This window comes from Solanum verrucosum, unplaced genomic scaffold, assembly GCF_900185275.1.
Source record: "Solanum verrucosum unplaced genomic scaffold, falcon-dt-bn FXZP01000182.1, whole genome shotgun sequence".
In the NCBI taxonomy this organism is placed as follows: Eukaryota; Viridiplantae; Streptophyta; class Magnoliopsida; order Solanales; family Solanaceae; genus Solanum; species Solanum verrucosum.
In genome coordinates this window covers 5,837,384-5,856,818 of record NW_026020378.1, presented here as the reverse complement: position 1 = coordinate 5,856,818, position 19,435 = coordinate 5,837,384, and the positions used below count along the sequence as shown (strand labels likewise).

General features: G+C 34.4%; 3 protein-coding genes and 1 pseudogene across 4 annotated transcripts in view; 2 read left to right on the top strand and 2 right to left on the bottom strand.

Moving 5' to 3' along the window:
- The window catches only part of LOC125838794 (psbP domain-containing protein 5, chloroplastic), a 222,491-nt gene that overhangs the window by 24,007 nt on the left and 179,049 nt on the right, over positions 1 to 19,435 (bottom strand). The gene's annotated exons all lie outside the window — the stretch shown is intronic.
- Positions 2,320 to 10,202, top strand: LOC125838801 (polyadenylate-binding protein-interacting protein 6-like). The gene is made up of 3 exons (XM_049517836.1): positions 2,320 to 2,467; positions 7,774 to 8,198; positions 9,705 to 10,202. Exons 2-3 carry the CDS (start codon positions 7,797 to 7,799, stop codon positions 9,873 to 9,875), a joined length of 573 nt encoding a protein of 190 aa, XP_049373793.1. The 5' UTR covers positions 2,320 to 2,467; positions 7,774 to 7,796; the 3' UTR covers positions 9,876 to 10,202.
- LOC125838805 (acetyltransferase At1g77540) lies at positions 10,983 to 18,212 on the top strand. 2 transcript variants are annotated; one of them, XM_049517839.1, is made up of 3 exons: positions 10,983 to 11,197; positions 11,670 to 12,037; positions 18,021 to 18,212. In XM_049517839.1, the coding sequence occupies exon 2, from the start codon at positions 11,693 to 11,695 to the stop codon at positions 12,005 to 12,007; it is 315 nt and encodes a 104-aa protein (XP_049373796.1). In that variant the 5' UTR covers positions 10,983 to 11,197; positions 11,670 to 11,692; the 3' UTR covers positions 12,008 to 12,037; positions 18,021 to 18,212. The 2 variants fall into 2 exon arrangements, with proteins under 2 accessions (XP_049373796.1, XP_049373795.1); XM_049517838.1 differs by having other exon boundaries at positions 17,988 to 18,212.
- LOC125838788 (receptor-like protein Cf-9 homolog) lies at positions 14,828 to 16,883 on the bottom strand (annotated as a pseudogene).

The following is a 19,435-nucleotide window of genomic DNA, read 5'->3' as shown; positions in this document are numbered from 1 at the left end:
AGTTTATTAAAAAAATCCTCATGCTAATAAGCCTAATTATTGTTTTGTGAATGTTAAATAGAAATATGTTCTCATTTTTTTACGATAAGGTGTGCATTATTATTTAACACATCACATCACATCAATCACAACTCACAAGTAATAAAGGTAATAAAAAAAATTATTTTACATGTATATATAAAATTATTTCATTCAAGAAAATTATATCCTCACTCAATTTTCGATATTTATTTGGCCATAAGGTTGATGCAAACTTAAGAAGTTTATGTATTTTTAGTGTTCTCTCGGAGGTAAGGTCTTCACAACCCCCACCCCACCTCGGTACTTTGTTGAAGATATGGAATAAACAAAGTTTGGATTTTGTTGGAAAAAATAAGTAACTAATAATACTTCCTTCTGGAAACAATGTCAATAGAAGGATAAAATGTAAATTCAATAAATAATTGTATACACGTTAACATAATAATTGTACTCTAATTTCCTTTGTATATTTTCCATTTCCATTTGTATTTAGTGAACCATTAATTACTTATTTGTATAAAGATTAATATTAAACTATTAAAGTGTGTAAATTACTCTACTTTAATTAACTCCATATATTTTTCATTTTTTCATTTGAATCTCGTGAAGGATAATTACTTCTTCATGCCCAGATATATCTAAAGTGTGTTATCTGAGAACACATGCTATACACTCCTTTATTCTTTTTTACTTAACGACCATTTTCCTTTTTACTTGTTTATTAAGAAACAAATTATAAGAGATTTGTTATTTTCTTTCAATATATTTTACTATTATATAATTACATAAATTATTAATAGTTAAATTTATATTTTCAAAATATAATTAATAAGATTAATCTATTAAAATAAACTACTCATAATGTGTTTTTGATTAAAAAAAACAACTAATTTTATATTAGAAAATAAGGAATTACCAACAAACAAAATTTCATAGCAAAACAATAAAAATTTCATGCTAATCCCATTTGGCAACAAATTAGGGACGAAATATAAGGAAATTTAGTTTGCTAGGATTTTTTTAGTGACGAATTATGTAGTGATTACCGATAAATTTTGTAGCTAATTTCATATTTTCTTATAGAGTAAGAACATATATATATATATTTTTTATTTTTTTTGATAAACAAGATAATATATTAATAACTAGTATGTGTCATTACATGGTAGAGGCAGACCAACTTGCTTGCTGTTACAGTTTAGGGGAGGGTCGTTACTAGTATTATTACACTTATACAAAATAGATATTGGCCGTTTAGGCCTAACAAACGAGTCCCAGCCTTATCTGCTTCAACTTTCTTCAAAACAAACAGGGGTGGAACTTCCCAAAAAGAGCTGGAATTAGTTGACTGCATAATGACATCCTCCTTCACAAGCGTGTCTGCTACACTGTTAGTTTCCCGATAGCTATGGAGTATTGGGGGGGGGGGGGTCCCGACTGCTGAAGAAGACCCCTGCAATCAGATAGAATATTTGAATATTTAGGATGATCATTAGCAATAACATTATACCATTAACAATGGCGAATATTTAGGATGACCATTGCCATCGCCACTCCCATTTTTGTAGCTGCTACCACCTCCACAATCACTACTACCACTACAGTCAATTCCCCACTACCCAACAAACTATCTGCTATCACAACTAGCATCGCCGCCAGCTACCACCATACATTCTTCGGTCATCACCATGACCGCCCTACCCTCACCTCCACCATTACTATTAGTCATTGTCATCATTGTGATCAATTTCTACTACCAACAACCTACATCATCATAATTAGAACCACCGCAAACTACCACAAACACATTATTAACCCATCACACATTTTTCGGTCATCACCAACAACAACGTCAACTACTAAATTGAAAAAAAGGTGATTTTGATTAGATAAAAGAAGAAGAAAAGAAAACAAATGACATGAAGAAAAAAAAGAATGAAGTTGGAAGGGTTGTCTATGGAAAATGAGTTGACGCTTTTTTAATTTTTTTTTAAAATAATTCTTTTACGCGTTTTTTTTTAAAATTTTACTTTCAATCTTATGACATATCAACTTTTAGGGTGAAAATAAATTCATTTCTAAGTAATATATGAATATGTAATAGATCGCTATAATAATTTAAGAGTGCATTCGACTTTTCGAGAAAGTTGAGGTTGATTCTATGCCATTTCCATTAATTTACTAAGATAGATTTATTTTTTAAGGGCCAAATTACCATTTCTCTAAACCCGAGGGACCGAGTATTAAGTGACCAAATAACCGGTCTCTTCCCTCTCTCTCACACATATATTTATTGAACGACAGTAGACCTTTTTCTCATTCTCTCTCTATTTTCTCAAGTTTTTTCAGAGAGAAGGAGATTCCCTTGTAATCTTTCATCGATCTTTCTTCGTTTTCTCGGCTAAATTTAGGGTTTGAATCTCGCTGTTCGATCGCTATTCCGAAGGTCAATCCCTTTCTCTTTCTCTTTTATCTTTTCTTCGATCCATTGATTGATCGCTAGCATCTTTGCTTGCCTACACTCGCGTAAAAATTCTGTTTTGATTATTGCTTCATGTTTTGTTGATTTTTCGTATCGTTTTATTTGTGTTTATCTGCTTTTTCTCGAATGATTTGATTAGATTTTGTGGTGTGTGTCTGTTCATTGGTTGTTGCGGATGATCATCTTGTGTTCGCAGTTGTTTCAGTGTATATGTATTTAGTATGTCTAGGGTTGGAATTTTTGGCTGGTTTGTTTCTGGTTGTCTGAAGGTTTGGCAAAGTTAGGCCGTGAAAATTTTCTAGTAATATTTTTTTTACCCTTCCTAGGAGCTCCCACCTTTTTTCACTCCTGTGGTGACTCAGACTACAACGTTAGGGTTGGAGGTGCTCCTGTGGTGACTCAGACTACAATGTTAGGGTTGGAGGTGGATGGTGTTTACCATCTAAGCACTGCTTTTGTTGAATATTTCCTGTTGGTTGTTACCACATGAGGTTTTCTGGACAAAATGTTGTTTTATTGCTGATTTGCCTCTGTTGGTTGTGTTGTGCGGATGGTACATGGGATCTATTCCTTATGTTGGTTTGAATGGATGTCTATGATACAAAGTTCTTTGAGCAATTTTGTTATTTCAAAAGTCACGACATCCTCTTGGTTCAAGTCTTTGCTTACAAATCCAAATCAGAGCATCTTTGTCGGTCCATTATTAGCTAGGACTTAGGAGCATTGTATAGTATTTTTGGGCAAACTTAAAGAAAGTTGTGTATTGGTGATAGGGATGAACTTGTATGACTTCTTCAAGCTCTTGCCTTGTATGAATACTAATTGAAGTTGAACCTCTTCTCTAGGTTTCTCCGTAGCTAGGCACATAACTGTTTTTTTTGGAAACTTTGAGGAAGTAATGTGTTGGTGATATTTTGAGAAACAATAGACAATGGTTGATGCCAACTACGTCAAGGAACCTACATATGTGACCTTTTCATGTTAGAGACTGACATCTAACTTGCCAACCATTTAGTTTAGAATTTGTTTTTTTTGTTCTATGGTTTTCTTAGTCTGCAAAGTGGTGGTTAGATCAACTACAATGTTGTATGCGGTGGAGTGTTGGCCAATTAAGAATTCTCATGTTTAGAAGATGAAAGTTGTGGAAATCATGATGTTGCAGTGGATGTGTGAGCATATTAGGAAAGATAGGATTAGAAATGAAGATACTCAGGACACGGTTAGAGTGGTCCCGATGGAGGACAATATGCGGGAAGCGAGACTGAGATGGTTTGGGCATGTGAAAAGGAGATGTATGGATGCATGCTCTAGTGTGGACTTGTGAGTGGTTGGATGTGGATGGTTTCAGGAGAGGTAGATGTGGGCTGAAGAAATATTGAGGAGAGGTGATTAGATAAGACATGATGTAGTTACACCTTACCGAGGACATGACTTTAGATAAGAGGTTGTGGAGGACACAAATTAAGGTAGACGGTTAGTTGGTAGTTTAGCATTGCCCCCCTTATCCTTCCATACTAGTAGTTGTAGTACTTTGTCTGTAGTTTCTTGTTCTTCGATTTTTGTGGCTTTCTATTGTCTCTTGTGCTTCAATTATCACACTCTTTTATTGTCTTTGTTCCTTTTTTCCTTTCATCATGCTTTGCTTTGTCATGTTTTCTATAATATTTGCTTCGATATTTTTTTTCTTGAGCCGAGGGTGTATCGGAAACAACCTCTCTACCTCCCAAAGTAGGGGTAAAGTCTATGTACACTCGACCCTCCCATACTCCACTTGTGGGATTACATTGGGTATCTTGTTGTTGTTTTCTCAGTCTATAAGAAATGTAAGTAATTCGCTACAGTTTGTCTAATAGTTTATTGGTTTATCACATGAAAAACTAATATTATCTCTCTTGGCCAATAGCTATCTCTTGAAGCTGTTTGAGGTGGACTTGCTGCTTACACGTGTGATTGCCAACATATAGTGTGCCTTTTTTGGGGGGTGGGGAAATAAGGAACAAAGTTTTGACCAAAATTCTGTCTGTGAATTTTAGGTTATGTGCAAACTTCTGAACATGACAAAGTTTCTGCGTGCAGGGACTAATTCTGTGTTGTATTTTTATTATTTGATCCATTTTCTTTTCAGAGTAAGTGTTTTTCTCTGAATTAGATGCATTATTTATCGGCAAAGCTTTTCAGTGAGAATGTATAAGTTCTTTTTCTGAATTGGATGCACCGGTCATTTATTGCTCAAGTTTTCCAATGTGGAATTATGGAGTTACTGCTTTTTTCAGATTTAGATGGATTGCACATTCATTGCTTCTCATAGAGATAGTTGGTGTAATTGATAACCTTGTTGATTTAGATACATCATAATTTAAGAAGCTATAATGCACAAGTTACACCCCAACAAAAGAACCCACGCCCTGAAACAAAAAAAGAGAGACCAAAAAGAAACCAAAACAAATGCCACCCTAAAATAGGATCCTATGTTTCTCCTACTCCAAGTGGTTTTTTATCATCTGAATTAGCCTGATTTTCTTTCTTTGGTGAGTAGAACCCAAAGAAATACTTGTAACTGCTTACCTAATAAAAAATATGGTAACAATCTTTCTACCTTCACAAGGTAGGGGTAAGGCTGCGTACACACTACCCTCCCCAAACCTGACTTGTGAGATTACACTAGGTATGTTGTTGTTATCTAAGAATTAAATACTCGTAAGTGCTTTTGTCTAGAGAAAGTACAGTTAAGTTTGTTGAGCGAACTCCACAAAAGCATCTGAAAAACTTGGATAGGTTACAAATTTCCCAAAATAAACAGATAAATAAGTTTTGTTTTCCTTTTTCTTTTTTGAGTTCTGCCAATAAATGGTTGTGTGATGACCATCAGCAGTTTTAGTAGCTGTGCTGGTAAAATCTCTTTGAAGTATCTACTTCCTAACCTGGACTATGTCTATTACGGCATAAGATTGCAGTTCTCTTCTTTTGCGTTTCTTAACTCTGCGCTCATTTTAATTCTGTCACCTTTAAACCTTACACGATGAGACATGATTTTTCAAACTTAAATAATGATTGAGAAGGTGAACGAGTCTATGTATCTTCCTATATAGTTCCTATATCTTCCTGAAGTATCAATTGTTATTATGGCTCTACAACTGTAATCCCCATTACAAAGGATTCAGTAATAACACTTATTTTCTTGGAAACAATCAAACAAGTAATACCCACCCCACCCCCACCACCTTGGAGGACCTATGCCCCTTATTATGCCTCTAATTCCTTATCAGAATAGTATCCTCCCCCAAGATAATTGAATGAAATGATTTTGTTAATTACCTCCTATTTAATTTGACTTTCACCTAGTTGGTTCAACTTGCTATGTCCAGGCTATCCCTTGTATAACTAGTCAACTTTTTGCAGATTTTTTTTATAAGATAAGTAATAACTAGTCAACAATTGCACATTGGAGAGTAAATGGCCAAAACATCCCTTAATTATAACCCAAACTTAAACTACATCCTTATATCATAACAATGAATAAATAACATCCTTGAACTATCCTAGAAGTTACAAGTTACATCCCTCTCTTAGTTTTCTGTCAAACACTAACAGCTTCAAACAGAAAATATGCCATGCACGTGACTTATCCCTACAAATCTATCGTTTTTGTCCCCTGTCCCTAGCTTCTTCAGCGAGGAGTGAAAACATAAGTTGACTAGCTATTGACGTTTCTTTCATTTTCATCATTTGGAAAAATATAGGCAGGAAGAAGTGGAAGATAAATACTCCAGGCATAGGCCATATCTGCCTTTCCAATAGCGCTAATGTATATGGCTACAAGGAATAGATATTTGGTGAGATTAATTTAAGAAATGTGCAGAATAACATGAAAAATAGTTTCTTCTCTTTAAAATAGGAAGATCTTTATATAGCTTTTCTCATCTATATTATTCCAACATTTTTTTTTGGTAAATTATATTATTCCAACTTTAATGTTTAGTTAAAGTAAATGTAATATCGTGTGTAAATGAGATACATAATTTGTTTTTTAATAACAATAACGTAATTCTATAAGTGGGTATGAGAAGGGTAGTGTGTACGTAGTCTTACTCTTATATTGTGAAGATTTTTATAGTTAATAGTTTACATCGTATATAAATGAGATACATAATTCGGCTTTTACCCTTATAACTTGAAGACCTTTATATATAATTATTGATAGTTACTCACTTGAAATTCATAAAACAATTTAAAAGTTTACTAATAAAGCAATTATTTACATGTTGAAAATAACAAATATATAGATATCCTTATCATTTTTTGGTAAGAATGCTATTGTATTAATGTTTTGTTTCTAAACTGAACAACAATGTATTGATTTCATTTTAAGATTTGCTGAATCTTTTTTGCATTAAGAGTCCGAATGGCATACCGTATGAGAAGGGGACAAAAGTGTTGGATTTATGGGATAGTCATGTGCTTCTGGTTAAAGCTGTTATTTCTGAACATAAAACTAACGGAGGGACGTATCTTGTAAGTTTTTGGATAGTTTAGGGATGCTTTTTGTTTATTATGATAGAGCAAGGATGTAGCTTAAGAGTTGGATATAATTGAGGGATGTTTTTGGCCATTTACTCCACATTGGATCCTGCTGTCTTAAATTTTTGGTATTCTTATCTGCTTGAGTTTTTTTCCCTATGTATTTGGGTCTGAAAGGTGGATAGGGGATTCTGGGTGAGTTCTTGGACTTGTTTGAAGATTTTGCGTTTATAACTTTGGCTTGAGCTAGGAATAAGGAATAATGTTGATGGCCACTAGCCTGTCTGATTATTAAAGGCCCGTGTATTATTTTTACAGAAAGTATATTCAAATTCTTAGAAATAAAACAACAAAAGATTTCTGAAGTATTCTGTTAAAGAGATCCTCCGTGAAGTAGAGTGTTGCAGATATTCCAAGTGAAGTGTAACCATAACTCTATGGGTTTGTAACATTTTTCAGTGACCAACAGACATTTTTCTGTTATGCGGTTAAAACAGTGAAGAGGCGAAGAGGCAGAGATGATGTTTTTCTTTTAATTGCATGTCTCTTGGATCTTGTTTAATTTTTATCTGGATATCGTTTGGAGGAAGGGTGAAGGGAGTTTTGCTCTGCTAGTAGAGTAAAACAAGTAAAAAATTATGAATGTCTGAGTTAATTTTGATGTCTAATAAAAGTTAATATCTAATCTGCACATATGTATGGGACATCTGTAACTCTTACTATTGTTGACTGTTCTTACTGTTTCGCAACAGTGAACTCTATATGCACAGCACCAATGAAGACAGGAACATCAACTTTGAACCCCTATGCAGAATCATATGTGCCTATCTCGAAAAGAGGGGCACCTGATGGAAACAAAGAAGCTAGATCTCCAAAAGAGTTCAAGAGTGGAAGTGAGGCTGTTTGGTTGGCACCTGGTGTGACAGCTGTGCGAAATCAGCAGCAGACTCCCCAAATTGCTGACCAGTATAAACTGAAAGACTTCTCAACTTATGGCTCGCCTTCACATAGTCCAGTAGGATATATGGGTAAAGAAGTTCTGGGTGAGGAATCTTTCATGGATTTGGCTTATCTTCAGATGACTTTTCCTGGAATGTCAGATGAATCACTTTCTGAGGTGTATTTAGCAAACAGTTGTGACCTTGATGCTGCAGTTGACATGCTGAATCAGCTTGAGGTGAATTTTCTGTTTTGAAGTTTATTCTCATCCTAAATTAGTTTCACTATGAATGCATACCTTGATCTATCTACCACACTCAGATTTCTGCATGTCTTCATCAGAACTGCTGCATCTTGCCAATAAATTATTAACAATATTCAGCATCAAAATTGTGCGGCCTTTAAAAAGTGGAACATAATTTGAGAGACTTGGAGAAGCTTTGTGTTGTTGAAAATAACTAATGTTATTGTAAATTATCTTCATCCAACTCTCCTCCCTTAACATGCTGATTTGCTTCATCACATAGTAGGCCCCATGATTTATATATGGATGGAAATTGCTGCTAATAGTACTGAAGTTGTTTTTCTCACGACATCTCATTGTGGAAAGAGGGAAAATAGCTCCTTTGGTATGTTAAAGTGTACCACATTGGCTTAGGGAATAGGTTGTTTTCTCCTTATGGGTTCTTGGATAGTTCTCATATCATGAGCTAGCTTTTGGAGTTGAGTTTGTTCAAGATCCATTTGCATAGCATGATATTAGAGCTAGACTTATCCTCATTCTGGATTTTTACCCAATGTTAGTCCCCATATCATGTTGTCCACGATCTAGCTGTCCAATCCTGGGAAGTAGGGGATGTTAAAGTATCCATTATTGGTTCAGAGAATGGGTTTTTGTCTCCTTATTCGGTCTTTGGGCAATCTCATCTCATGAGCTAGCTTTTGAGTTCAGTTAGGCCCAAGGTCTAATTTCTTAATAGGAACTATTACTTGCCAAAGAAAGTATGGGATTGTATATATTGTTTTATCTTATAGTTTAAGCTTATGTTGTGAGTTTATTGTCTTAAATATTAGTAGGGCCTTGGGAATCCCTATCTGTTGCAAAGTCTGTGCCAATAAGGTGCACCCTTTACCATATTACCAGTCCCTCCCCCCAAAAAAAAAGAAGAAGACATTAGTAGGGATTATTGCGAAGTCTGTGCCAATAAGTGCACCCTTTACCATATCACCCTACTCCCCTGGCACTCTTTCTTTTGTTTGGTTTTCTTTTTTTTTTCCTATTTGGAGGCAAAAGAGTGAAGCATGTAAAATGTGAACATGCCAATGACACGAGTTAGTTTGTGTTTTGTTTTTTTGAGAGAAGGTAACTTAACTTTGTGGTTTTCATTGCCTGATATCCCATAGTTAGGGTAGTAAGTGCTCTTTTAGCTGTATTGTTGACACATCTATTAAACTGTGGGGTGTTAATGCAAGAAGGACCATATCTTTCCTGTTCTCTTAGTGCTGCTCTGAAGGAAAATAACGCTAGTTTAGTGTCAAGCCATGGCCTTATTTCTTTAAAGCAATTCTGAATTTGTAAATTATTTATTATGTAAGGCAGTGTAGGTGGAAAAGGTGCCATTTTCAAGGTTGCGCCACCTTAATTTCCATCTATTGAATATTCCATCGTGCCAAAATATAATTGATTTTTGCTCTGCTTTAACTCTCTGGATCTGATGGAGATGCTTCTCTTTTCTTTTTGAAGCTCTACTCTGGTGATGATTTTGAAAAGCTTCCAGACAGCCTTGACATTGGTGATGTGTCAGACTCCGGGTTCTCAGGTGATAATTCATCTCAGAAATTGAAGACAGTGATAGGCGAAACTGCTACAGTTGCTTCGTCATCTGGTTTATCAGACTCACGTCCAGGCAGTTAAAGATGGTTGTGCTGAAGTTTTTGTTATGGCTGTGTAGATATGGAAGGTGTGGATACTAAAGGATGTTTTTTTTGGTTGAAATTCTCCATAGATACAATACATACATCTTTCCCTATCATTGTATAGGTTGGCTCCTTATACTTGTGTCTTTCAGCAGTGAATTCAAGCTCGCTCTTCACTAGATAAACTAGTGAACAAATTTTTTTACTTGACAGACTAAATATCTGCAATACAGGAGAAGAATGATTTCCCGTCAAAGAGATGTTTATTTCTTGTGCAAATGAAATCTCTATCGACATACATAGATATGTTTAAACTGTTGATACCTTTAGTGGGCAATTGTCAGATTTTGATGAGAAAAGACTTGTTTTTTGATTATCTTCTTTGGAATATGCGATGAGTTGATGGTGCAATCCTGCAACAATGTCTGATTGCAGGTATATGTTGCCAGCGTAAACAATTGACAAGGGATCGTAGGTACCAACTGCAAATCTATGAAATTGCCCTTTTACTCATGTTCGTTGGTATGTGGTGGCAATTTGAATCTTTCAATCATGCAAGTAGAGTGAAGTTATAATAATTTTGGGATAAAATGTAGGATCATCTTATCTTGAGATGATTAATCATTGGATAACTTGTTTCCAACCAAACAACAGGGTTCATATGTGTTACCCGTAGCAACTTGGCAAGACACAACTGAGGCCATTATTTTCTTAAAAGACGAGGCTGGTTGAATTTTTTTTGGGATGAGCTTGTTTTATAAATTGGACCGGATTTAATTGTGATCAGACCTAAATCGGGAAAGATAAATATTCACATAGGAAAATCAAAACAAACAATTTAAGAGTAAATATGTTTTCAAAATTGAATGATGAGCATAAATATATTAAAACAGTAAAAAATATATTATTATACCCGTGTGATGCGCAAAAAGTACTAAAAAGATATTAAAAATTATTATCTTATTTGCTTGATTATATTAATATGTTGATTGTTTTATCATTTGAAAATTTTAAATCATTTGATCCACGGGATTGTTTAATAGAAAGTCATTAGAGAAGAAAAATGATTTCCTTCGATTTTATGGACCTTGTAATTTTTTCATACATCTATTAAATATGTAAATTTTATTTTAAAAATTCAATGCTCAAAATTAGTATGAAAATTGAAGTAGTAGAAGCAACCCATTGACAAAGCGAAAGGCGCTTGAGGATCGGGCAAAGTGGATTTATATTGGTCTTCTTCCATTCTCTAAACAAGATAAAGCTTAGCCTCCCAATTCGAACGGGCAGCTCAGCTTGCGGTGTTTTTGCTGATTTTAGGTAAGTATTCTATCGTCTGACCAATATTCTCAATTTTTAATCTTTTTTTGTGTTGAAGATTATGGGTTTTCAATACCAGTTTTATGGGAATTGGGTTTATTGCTTTTCAGATTTTCTCATCTGGGGTAGGTAGATCAAGTTTGGACATAGTGACAATAACTCAGATTTTAAAGACACTTGCTTGTTTGACCATAGATTTTAAATTTTGAAAACTTGTCTTCATGGGGTAGATTTTGTATTCCAAAACTAGAGAAATTTCACTTTTTACTCACAAAAGTTCAATTTTTTAAAAAATAAAATGCATGTCCAAACACAACGTTCAGGTTTCAAAAACTAAAAGTTTCAACTTCAAAATCTATGGCCAAACGGGAGCTAATACAGTCTCTACCTACTTCCTTGAGGTTGAAATTTTTGTCCCTCAATTGTATTTTTGAGTTAGTACTAAGAACTAGAAGGGTCATCTCGTTTGCAGATTAGACAACAGGGGCAAGTGAGATGATGGCTAGTGAGGCGCCAAAGATAGTTTGGAGCGAGAGAGTAGGGAGGTTCGAAACAGAGGACAAGGAAGCCTATTTGGAGTATGAGCTTAGAGATGGAGGCAGAGTGATGGACATTCTCCACACCTATGTCCCTCGTACCAAGCGTGGATTAGGGCTGGCTTCTCATCTCTGTATTGCTGCCTTTTCACACGCTCAATCACATTCCCTTTCCGTCATTCCCTCCTGCTCTTACGTCTCGGACACATTCCTTCCGCGCAATCCATCTTGGAATTCCATTGTGCACAAACAAGACCTCAAATCTCACATTTGAAGCAGCATATGCCAATCTACTCCTTGGAAGGTTAGGCAAGCAAATTCACTTTGGATTCTGTTTTTTTTCTCGTATATGTACAGTTGAGAGTGTATTGCTATTTGTTATATGTGACATCTTTCCTAGAAATTAGATCTGTTTCGCATGAAAAAGAATCCAAAATATTTAACAAGGAACTGATTGCTATGTAGTTCTCTCCACTTTCCACTGACACCAGTTCACTACAAGGCTTCATCTCTAGGATTACTTGGTTGTATCATTGTGATCCAAATATGTTCAAGAACATACACCATAGTACATATATAGTTGCCTCGAACGGTTAGCCACACAAGTGACGTGTGAATTAGGTGCGTTTAAAATGGCACGAACACTACATCATAAAAATAAAAAACAGAGTGCAGCCAAGTAGAACTGATGCAATATAAAGGCTTTCCCACAGTCACATACAAAGTTTATTGGGATGGACTCATATATATGAGCTTCCATAGATCATTTTTCTTTCTTACGATATTTTAGTAAGCAAAATTAGAAACTCTCATTATCACAAGTGGTAAGAGTGCAGCGTGTTTGAAGTGTGAAACTGAAGAATGAGTCTCGATTCATTGATCCAAATACATAAGATTACATTTGTATTTATACACAAGAGAATAAGAGACGGAAGGAAGTAAATTATTCTACACTTGATGTAAATCCTACAAAATATATTATTCATAATATTCTACAACTAATGCCACACTAAGGGGTTGTTTGGTAGAGTGTATAAGAATAATACAAAATATAGTGTATTAGTAATGCTTGCATTAGTTATGCTTGCATTAGTTATGATGAGATTTTTTTATGCAATGTTTGATTTGGTGTACTAAAAATATTATGCATTACATAGTTTTTTTAAAAACAATATTTGTTTACAAAAATATCCTCCACAAACATAGTGGAAAGGATGTAAAAAAAGTTTTTGAGGGCAATTGTGTCTTTAATAATGTAATGCATGCATTAGAACCCATTGCATTACTAATGCATAGAAATAAATGGTATTAATAATACACTCTTCAATACACTCTTCAATACACAATAGAGTGTATTACTAATACAAGAATTAGTTATGCATAAGTTAGAAAAATGTACCAAACAAGGTACTAATAATACATCAAACTAATGCAAACATTATTTTCTCCAATACACTCTACCAAACGACCCCTAAATGTAAAATATCTCTAAGTATATTTTATATAACTAGAATATCTCGAGGAAATGACTTGCAAATCAAATATAAGAATATAACCTTTTTAGATTATTTTTTTCTTATATGCAAGAATGAAGATGTTTTGTATAAAGGACATAAACTAAAAACAAGTTTGTAAAGAGCTACAAAATCAAATCTCTAATATCTCTTACATATTTACAATATCGAGAATATCTTAATGCAAATTCTACTAGATATCTTACGACTGGTGCATCATGGACATCAGTTAATAACTCAATTTTAAGCATTCTCCGTCAATTTTCTAAGGGCCACATTCTCCTTTAATTTTTCAATCAAAAGCCCTTGATTTGAGTTAAATCGTAGGCAACCAACAATTTTCACTTGAGCCTCAATAGCATTTGTGAGTTCTGGAAATCAGTTGTTGTTGAGTCTCACATCGATGGGCATAGGGAAATTTGGTCTCCTTATATGGTCTTATGCAATCCTTCCTTCATGAGCTAACTCTTAGGGTTGAGCTAGGCCCAAAATTCATTTAATTATCATGGTATCAAAGCCAAGCCCAACCTAATTCATTGTTGCTTAAGTCCCACATCGATGGGCATAGGGAAATTTGGTTTCCAATACCTGGGAACTAAAATCCGGAGATAGATGATTTCCATCTAATATTCTTTTTTACAGTATCTCCTTTTGATTTGTTTTGAAATGACTCACATAATAAACATATCCGAATAAGGGTATTTCTGAGAGCGAAACAAATCGCTTTTGTGTTCCTTTTAGTATTATGTAATTAGACATTCAAAGTTGAAAAGATGAACCTGAATTTTTTCATCAAGCTACTAAAGCTCAAGTATATTAACTCAAACTTTCTTTTTCTGACAATGAGTACAATTATTTTAATACAAAATCTTGTCAAGTCACATAAAGAAGAAAAACAAATGTGTAAACACGAATGAGATACATGATACAATATTAAAGCTTAAAAGTGAACATAGGGATAACCGAATCATTGTGCCAATGTCTTCCCATCCTTGACATCTGAAATTTTGAAACATATTTAGTGGAACACTTGGAAATAATTTATCAAAATACAGAGAATTGTATAGGTGGACCATGCTAAAATCAAATTATACGTTGGTTCCACTTGAAACTAGGACATGCTAAACAATCCATTAACTAAATCATTTGATCATTGATATACTATTAGTCCCAGTAATGATTACTTCCAACTAATTATGTTATAGATTTTAAAATTTTATTTACATGAATCCCTCTATCGGATGTTATAGTTGAACTTTTACTAGTTCAAACATAAACAAGCTAACCCTTTTCAATATCTTGTAGTACTTGCTAAAATTATTGGAAAGAAAAATATGTTTAGCAGAGCATCGGTTAGTTGTTATAACAAGTATGAAAACTAATATATTAGTAGTTCAAATAAACTAAGAAGATTAGTGTAGAGCTTAGCTTGAATACCTGAAATTATGAAATCAAATCCTTCTCAATTAGTAACTTGGCTATAAGTGATTAGTTCTTCTTCTGTAATTCCTTTGACTTCGCTGCTTCTTGCTCCTTCTCATAATGATCTTTCGTTCCAGTTCTGCAATGATTCTTACAAGCTATTTCAGATTTCCAGTTGAAATCATGAAATATACTATGGATAATCCAATACATAGTCCACTTCCATAGCCCATAAGAGCAGCTTTCCAAAAGTCTTTGAGAAATTCAGAATTGCTTTCTTGATCATCTAGTGCAGGTACGGTATAATTTGTCTCTAATACCCCATCATAGCCACAACCTCTCGAAACTGGGAATCCATGTAATCTGTCATTACCTTGATATGAATTGTTCTGAAATGTAGCAAATTGAGGTCCTCTAGGAATGCATCCTTCAAGATAATTGTGGGAGAGATTTAAGAATTCAAGAGACGTCAAAGAAGCAAGTTGTTGTGGTATCTCTCCCGAAAGATGGTTAAATGAAAGGTCTAATGATTCGACTACTGATAAATTTCCAAGTGATGGTGGTATATGGCCTTGCAATCTGTTATGAGATAAATTTAGCACCCTAAGTGCAATGAGATCTCCCAAAATACTTGGGATATGTCCTTCAAATTTGTTACTTGAAAGATCGATAGCAGTGTAAGCAGTCAAAATTTTAACAAGTTCAAGCTCCAATCCCTTGGTTGCAACTGTTATGGAATCATGGTAATATCCATTTACAAAATAAATATTAACATATGTTGGTGACATCATTGTTTGATCCATTGTCGTCATAGCTTTCAAATGTTGAAACAAACTTGTTGGCAAGTTTCCCGTCAAGGCATTGTAAGATATATCTATAATTCGAAGCTCGGGAAATCTGTTTTCGATCCTTGAAGTTCTAATTGATCCATGTAATTTATTTGATCTTAGGCTTAAAACTTGCAACTTTGGAAGAGTTCCTAACCACATCGGGAATGTGTCAATGAGGTGATTATCTCCTAAATCGAGAACTTGCAACTTTTTGCAATTAGCCAAAGATACAGAGATGTTGCCCTCTAGTTCATTGTCGTGTAAGTTGAAGCTTTTGAGTACACTTCCAATGCTAAAAGTTGTTGGAAGAGTCCCTGAAAGATAGTTGTTGTGCATATCCAAAACCTCAAGATGACCACTCATGTTGCCAAAACATTGCGGAATTTGTCCCTTGAGGTTGTTTCTTCCCAAATTTAGATTTCGTAGTGATGTTAAATTGCAAATTGACAAAGGAATGGAGCCAGAAAGTTGATTTGCATAAAGATACAAAAGGGACAAGTTGTTCAAATTCCCCAATGAAGCAGGAATAGAACCATTAAGAAAGTTAGTACTCAAAACTAGCTTGGTAAGAGACCTTAGGAAACCTATTTCTTCAGGAATGGAACCGGAAAGCTGATTTTCATATAGATATAGAGTAGACAAGTTGGTCAAATTCCCAAATGAAGCCGGAATAGAACCACTGAGAGAGTTTTTCCTCAAACTTAGCTCAGTAAGAGACCTTAGGTGACCTATTTCTTTTGGAATAAAGCCAGAAAGCTGATTCTTATAAAGATACAAAAAAGACAAATTGGTCAAGTTCTGCAATGAAATAGGAATAGAACCATTAAGAATGTTAGAACCCAAAGATAGCTTAGTAAGAGACCTTAGGCAACCTATTTCTCCCGGGATGGGGCCATTTATATGGTTGTCAAATATGCGGAGAGTCTGAAGCTTTGCTAGTGAGCCAATCTGTGGTGGGATTGTGCCTGAAATTTTATTGTTGGACAATTGGAGATGGACAAGATTAGTGAGATTACCAATCTCAGGTGGGATGGTGCCAGAGAAATTGTTCATGCTAAGATCAAGATACTTGAGAAAAGGGAGAGATGAAAATGGAAAATCATAGTGTACCAATTACACTAGCATTTGTAATATTCAACGTGTTTACCCTACCATTAAAGCATTTAACCCCGTACCAGTCCCTACATGCATTAGAACTTAGTGTCCATGAAGCCAATAAGGAGTTGTTCTGGTTTTGTAAAGTTGCTTTCCATTTTAAGAGAGCATTTGCTTCCTCAGTAGAAGCAAAAGTAACGGTAAAGAGGTATAAGAGAGTGAAAGACTGAAGTATAGAGACTATTTTGGGAACCATCCTCGTATATTGCCAAATGATTTTGAATTGGATTGTTTGGTTTGATGAAATTGTTGCGGGGTACACTTTTATATCGTAGTATATCATATTAGAAGTCTTGCGTGTAAATTGTGGCATAGAATCTGAATAACTTTGAAGTCAATGAGTCTTTGTCTCTCTACCATGTAAAATCATCTCAAAAACTTATGGGCAAAAGTTTGGTCATATATGGGATATAGAAGTAATTGGGATGAAATTAAAGAGCAGAGGAAGTTAATTAAAGTCAAGAAAGACGGTGAATGATGAAAAAGGAAGACTAGTTGTTTCTCAAGTCCTTGTGGGAGTCTTGCTGTGCAAATGTCAAATGAAAGCTACAACACATTCAAGTCTTCATTTACTGTTACTACTCATCCAAGTGTTCTTCTACTATTTTGAACTATTAAAAAAATACCCTTTTTGTGACTCTCCCGAAGGAAAGCAGAAAGCTAAACAGAAATTTCAATTTAATTTATTGGAACACAAATTCTTTACAGATTACCGAGTCTACTGTGACTTACGGGTCCTGAGAAGTGAGTGGTTTAACGGTGAATAAGTGGCCTTATTATCAAAGAAATGGGTGAAAACCACAGGAGTATAAGGCTTAAATCTCACCCAAGACAACTGTACATTGTTAATATATTATGTACGTTAGAGTCTCATATTGATTGGGACAGAAGCCATAGATAGTGGAAAGGTACAAGGCCTGCTAGTCCAACAAGATGGTACAATAACACGGTTTCAACTCATTGAAATAAACCTTCATTTTATCAATGCTTATAATTTTATCCCACAATGTAATTATTTCCAAGTTCCACTTTTGACCAATTGTAAATTTGAATGGAAATAGGGAAACTAATGTTTGTTATTCTCAAGTCAATGCATAAGTCTTGCTAAGTAAATTTCAAAAGAAGCATATACTAGCCAAAAAAGTAGAGAAATGTCATCCTCAAAAATTAGACATGATTAAGAAGAAGAACAAAGTTGCCACGGATCTTTCTTTTTTTTTGTGTATAATTATAAGATATTGAGTTATTGATGGACCTAATTGGACATGGTATTTAGAATGAGATGTGACTTTTTTTCTTTTAGTTTCTTATTCGGTTTTGATATTCATATTAGGGACCTGATTAATCTGGATTCTTGCCGCGTCAGACTTATCAAAGGGGAAAGCATCAAGTTTGTGCGCAAAATGTCAGTCATTGTGGTTGGTCTTCATATATTGTCCATGTTTTTTTACTTTTTTGGAAATTTGAAGTTCGTTTTTATTGTAAAAACTGTGTAACTGTTGATTATTTATGCGTAAATCTTTAGTTCAAATACTCATTTATTGATTTGCTTGAAGAATCTCAAAACTCCATTGTGATGGTTCCATTGGTTGTGTTTTAATCACACAACTTTAATACATGTTAGTGTGTATTTGTACAATCAAAAGAAAAGAGGAAAGGGGAAATGTAGAGCGAAAAGTCAGCAAGAACTGCTGCATTTATATGAAATAATCAATCAATTCAAAGTTTGGAAAATGTTGTTATCCTCAAGTCTATGCCCAAGCTCAAGTCTTGTCCATGGAAATGTTGAATGATTGTGTTCATTTGTCGGAGAATATAATCTTTTCAGTTTTTCTTTTCCATAATCAAGCTCATGCACTCAAAAAAGAATCTTGCACACCAACTATCAAAGTTCATAATCAAGTTGTTTGTGCAACAATCAAATGAAGTGGTTGAAAACCATATGAGGTCTACAGGGTTCAAATCTAGTAGAGACGAGAAACACTAGTGATTTTTGAGATGTTGAAATTGGGCTTTTGGTAGTAGAATATTAGCAACATGGTCATGAGTGCTAAGGTAATGAATAACCAAGTTCACCTTTTTCAACATTCTTACTGATGTCAAATGCCAATCTCATGTCAAACTTAAAGTGGATCTCCTTGAATTACCACTGACTCAGAGACGATGCCAGGATTTGAATATGGCTAATTTGATTTATAAAAACTGAGATATTCAAGTTGTGTTAACTTTTCAATAGCTTCTTGGATGACATTGTTGCTCATGTCCAAGAAAGATAGTGGAAAGGTACAAGGCCTGCTAGTCATTAAAATAAACTTGATTTTCTGTCAATGCTAACAATTTTATTCCACAATGTAATTATTTCCAAATCCACCTTGACCAATTGTAAATTTAAAAAGAAAGAGGGAAATTAAAGTTAGTTATTCTCAAGTCAATGCACAAGTCTTGATATGGAAATTTCAAAAGAAATCAATTATTGTTTGAGGGGGTAACAATTTAAAAAAAAAAAGTAAGTACAGGGTGTAATTAGGACTAGGTATAGTTCATGTGGAATTTGAATTAAACACGTCAAGTTTAGGGGGTCTTTAGATATTCTGCCTTATAATTATAATAATAAAGTTATTGAGTTATTGATAGACCTTATTAGACATGATAATTAGGAGACATGATTTATTTTTATTTTTTGGTTTTTCATTTAGTTTCTGATAGTCACATTAGAGACCTGACTAATCTGAATTCGCGCAATGTAAAAAAAACTACAACATTCATTGAATACATTGAAAT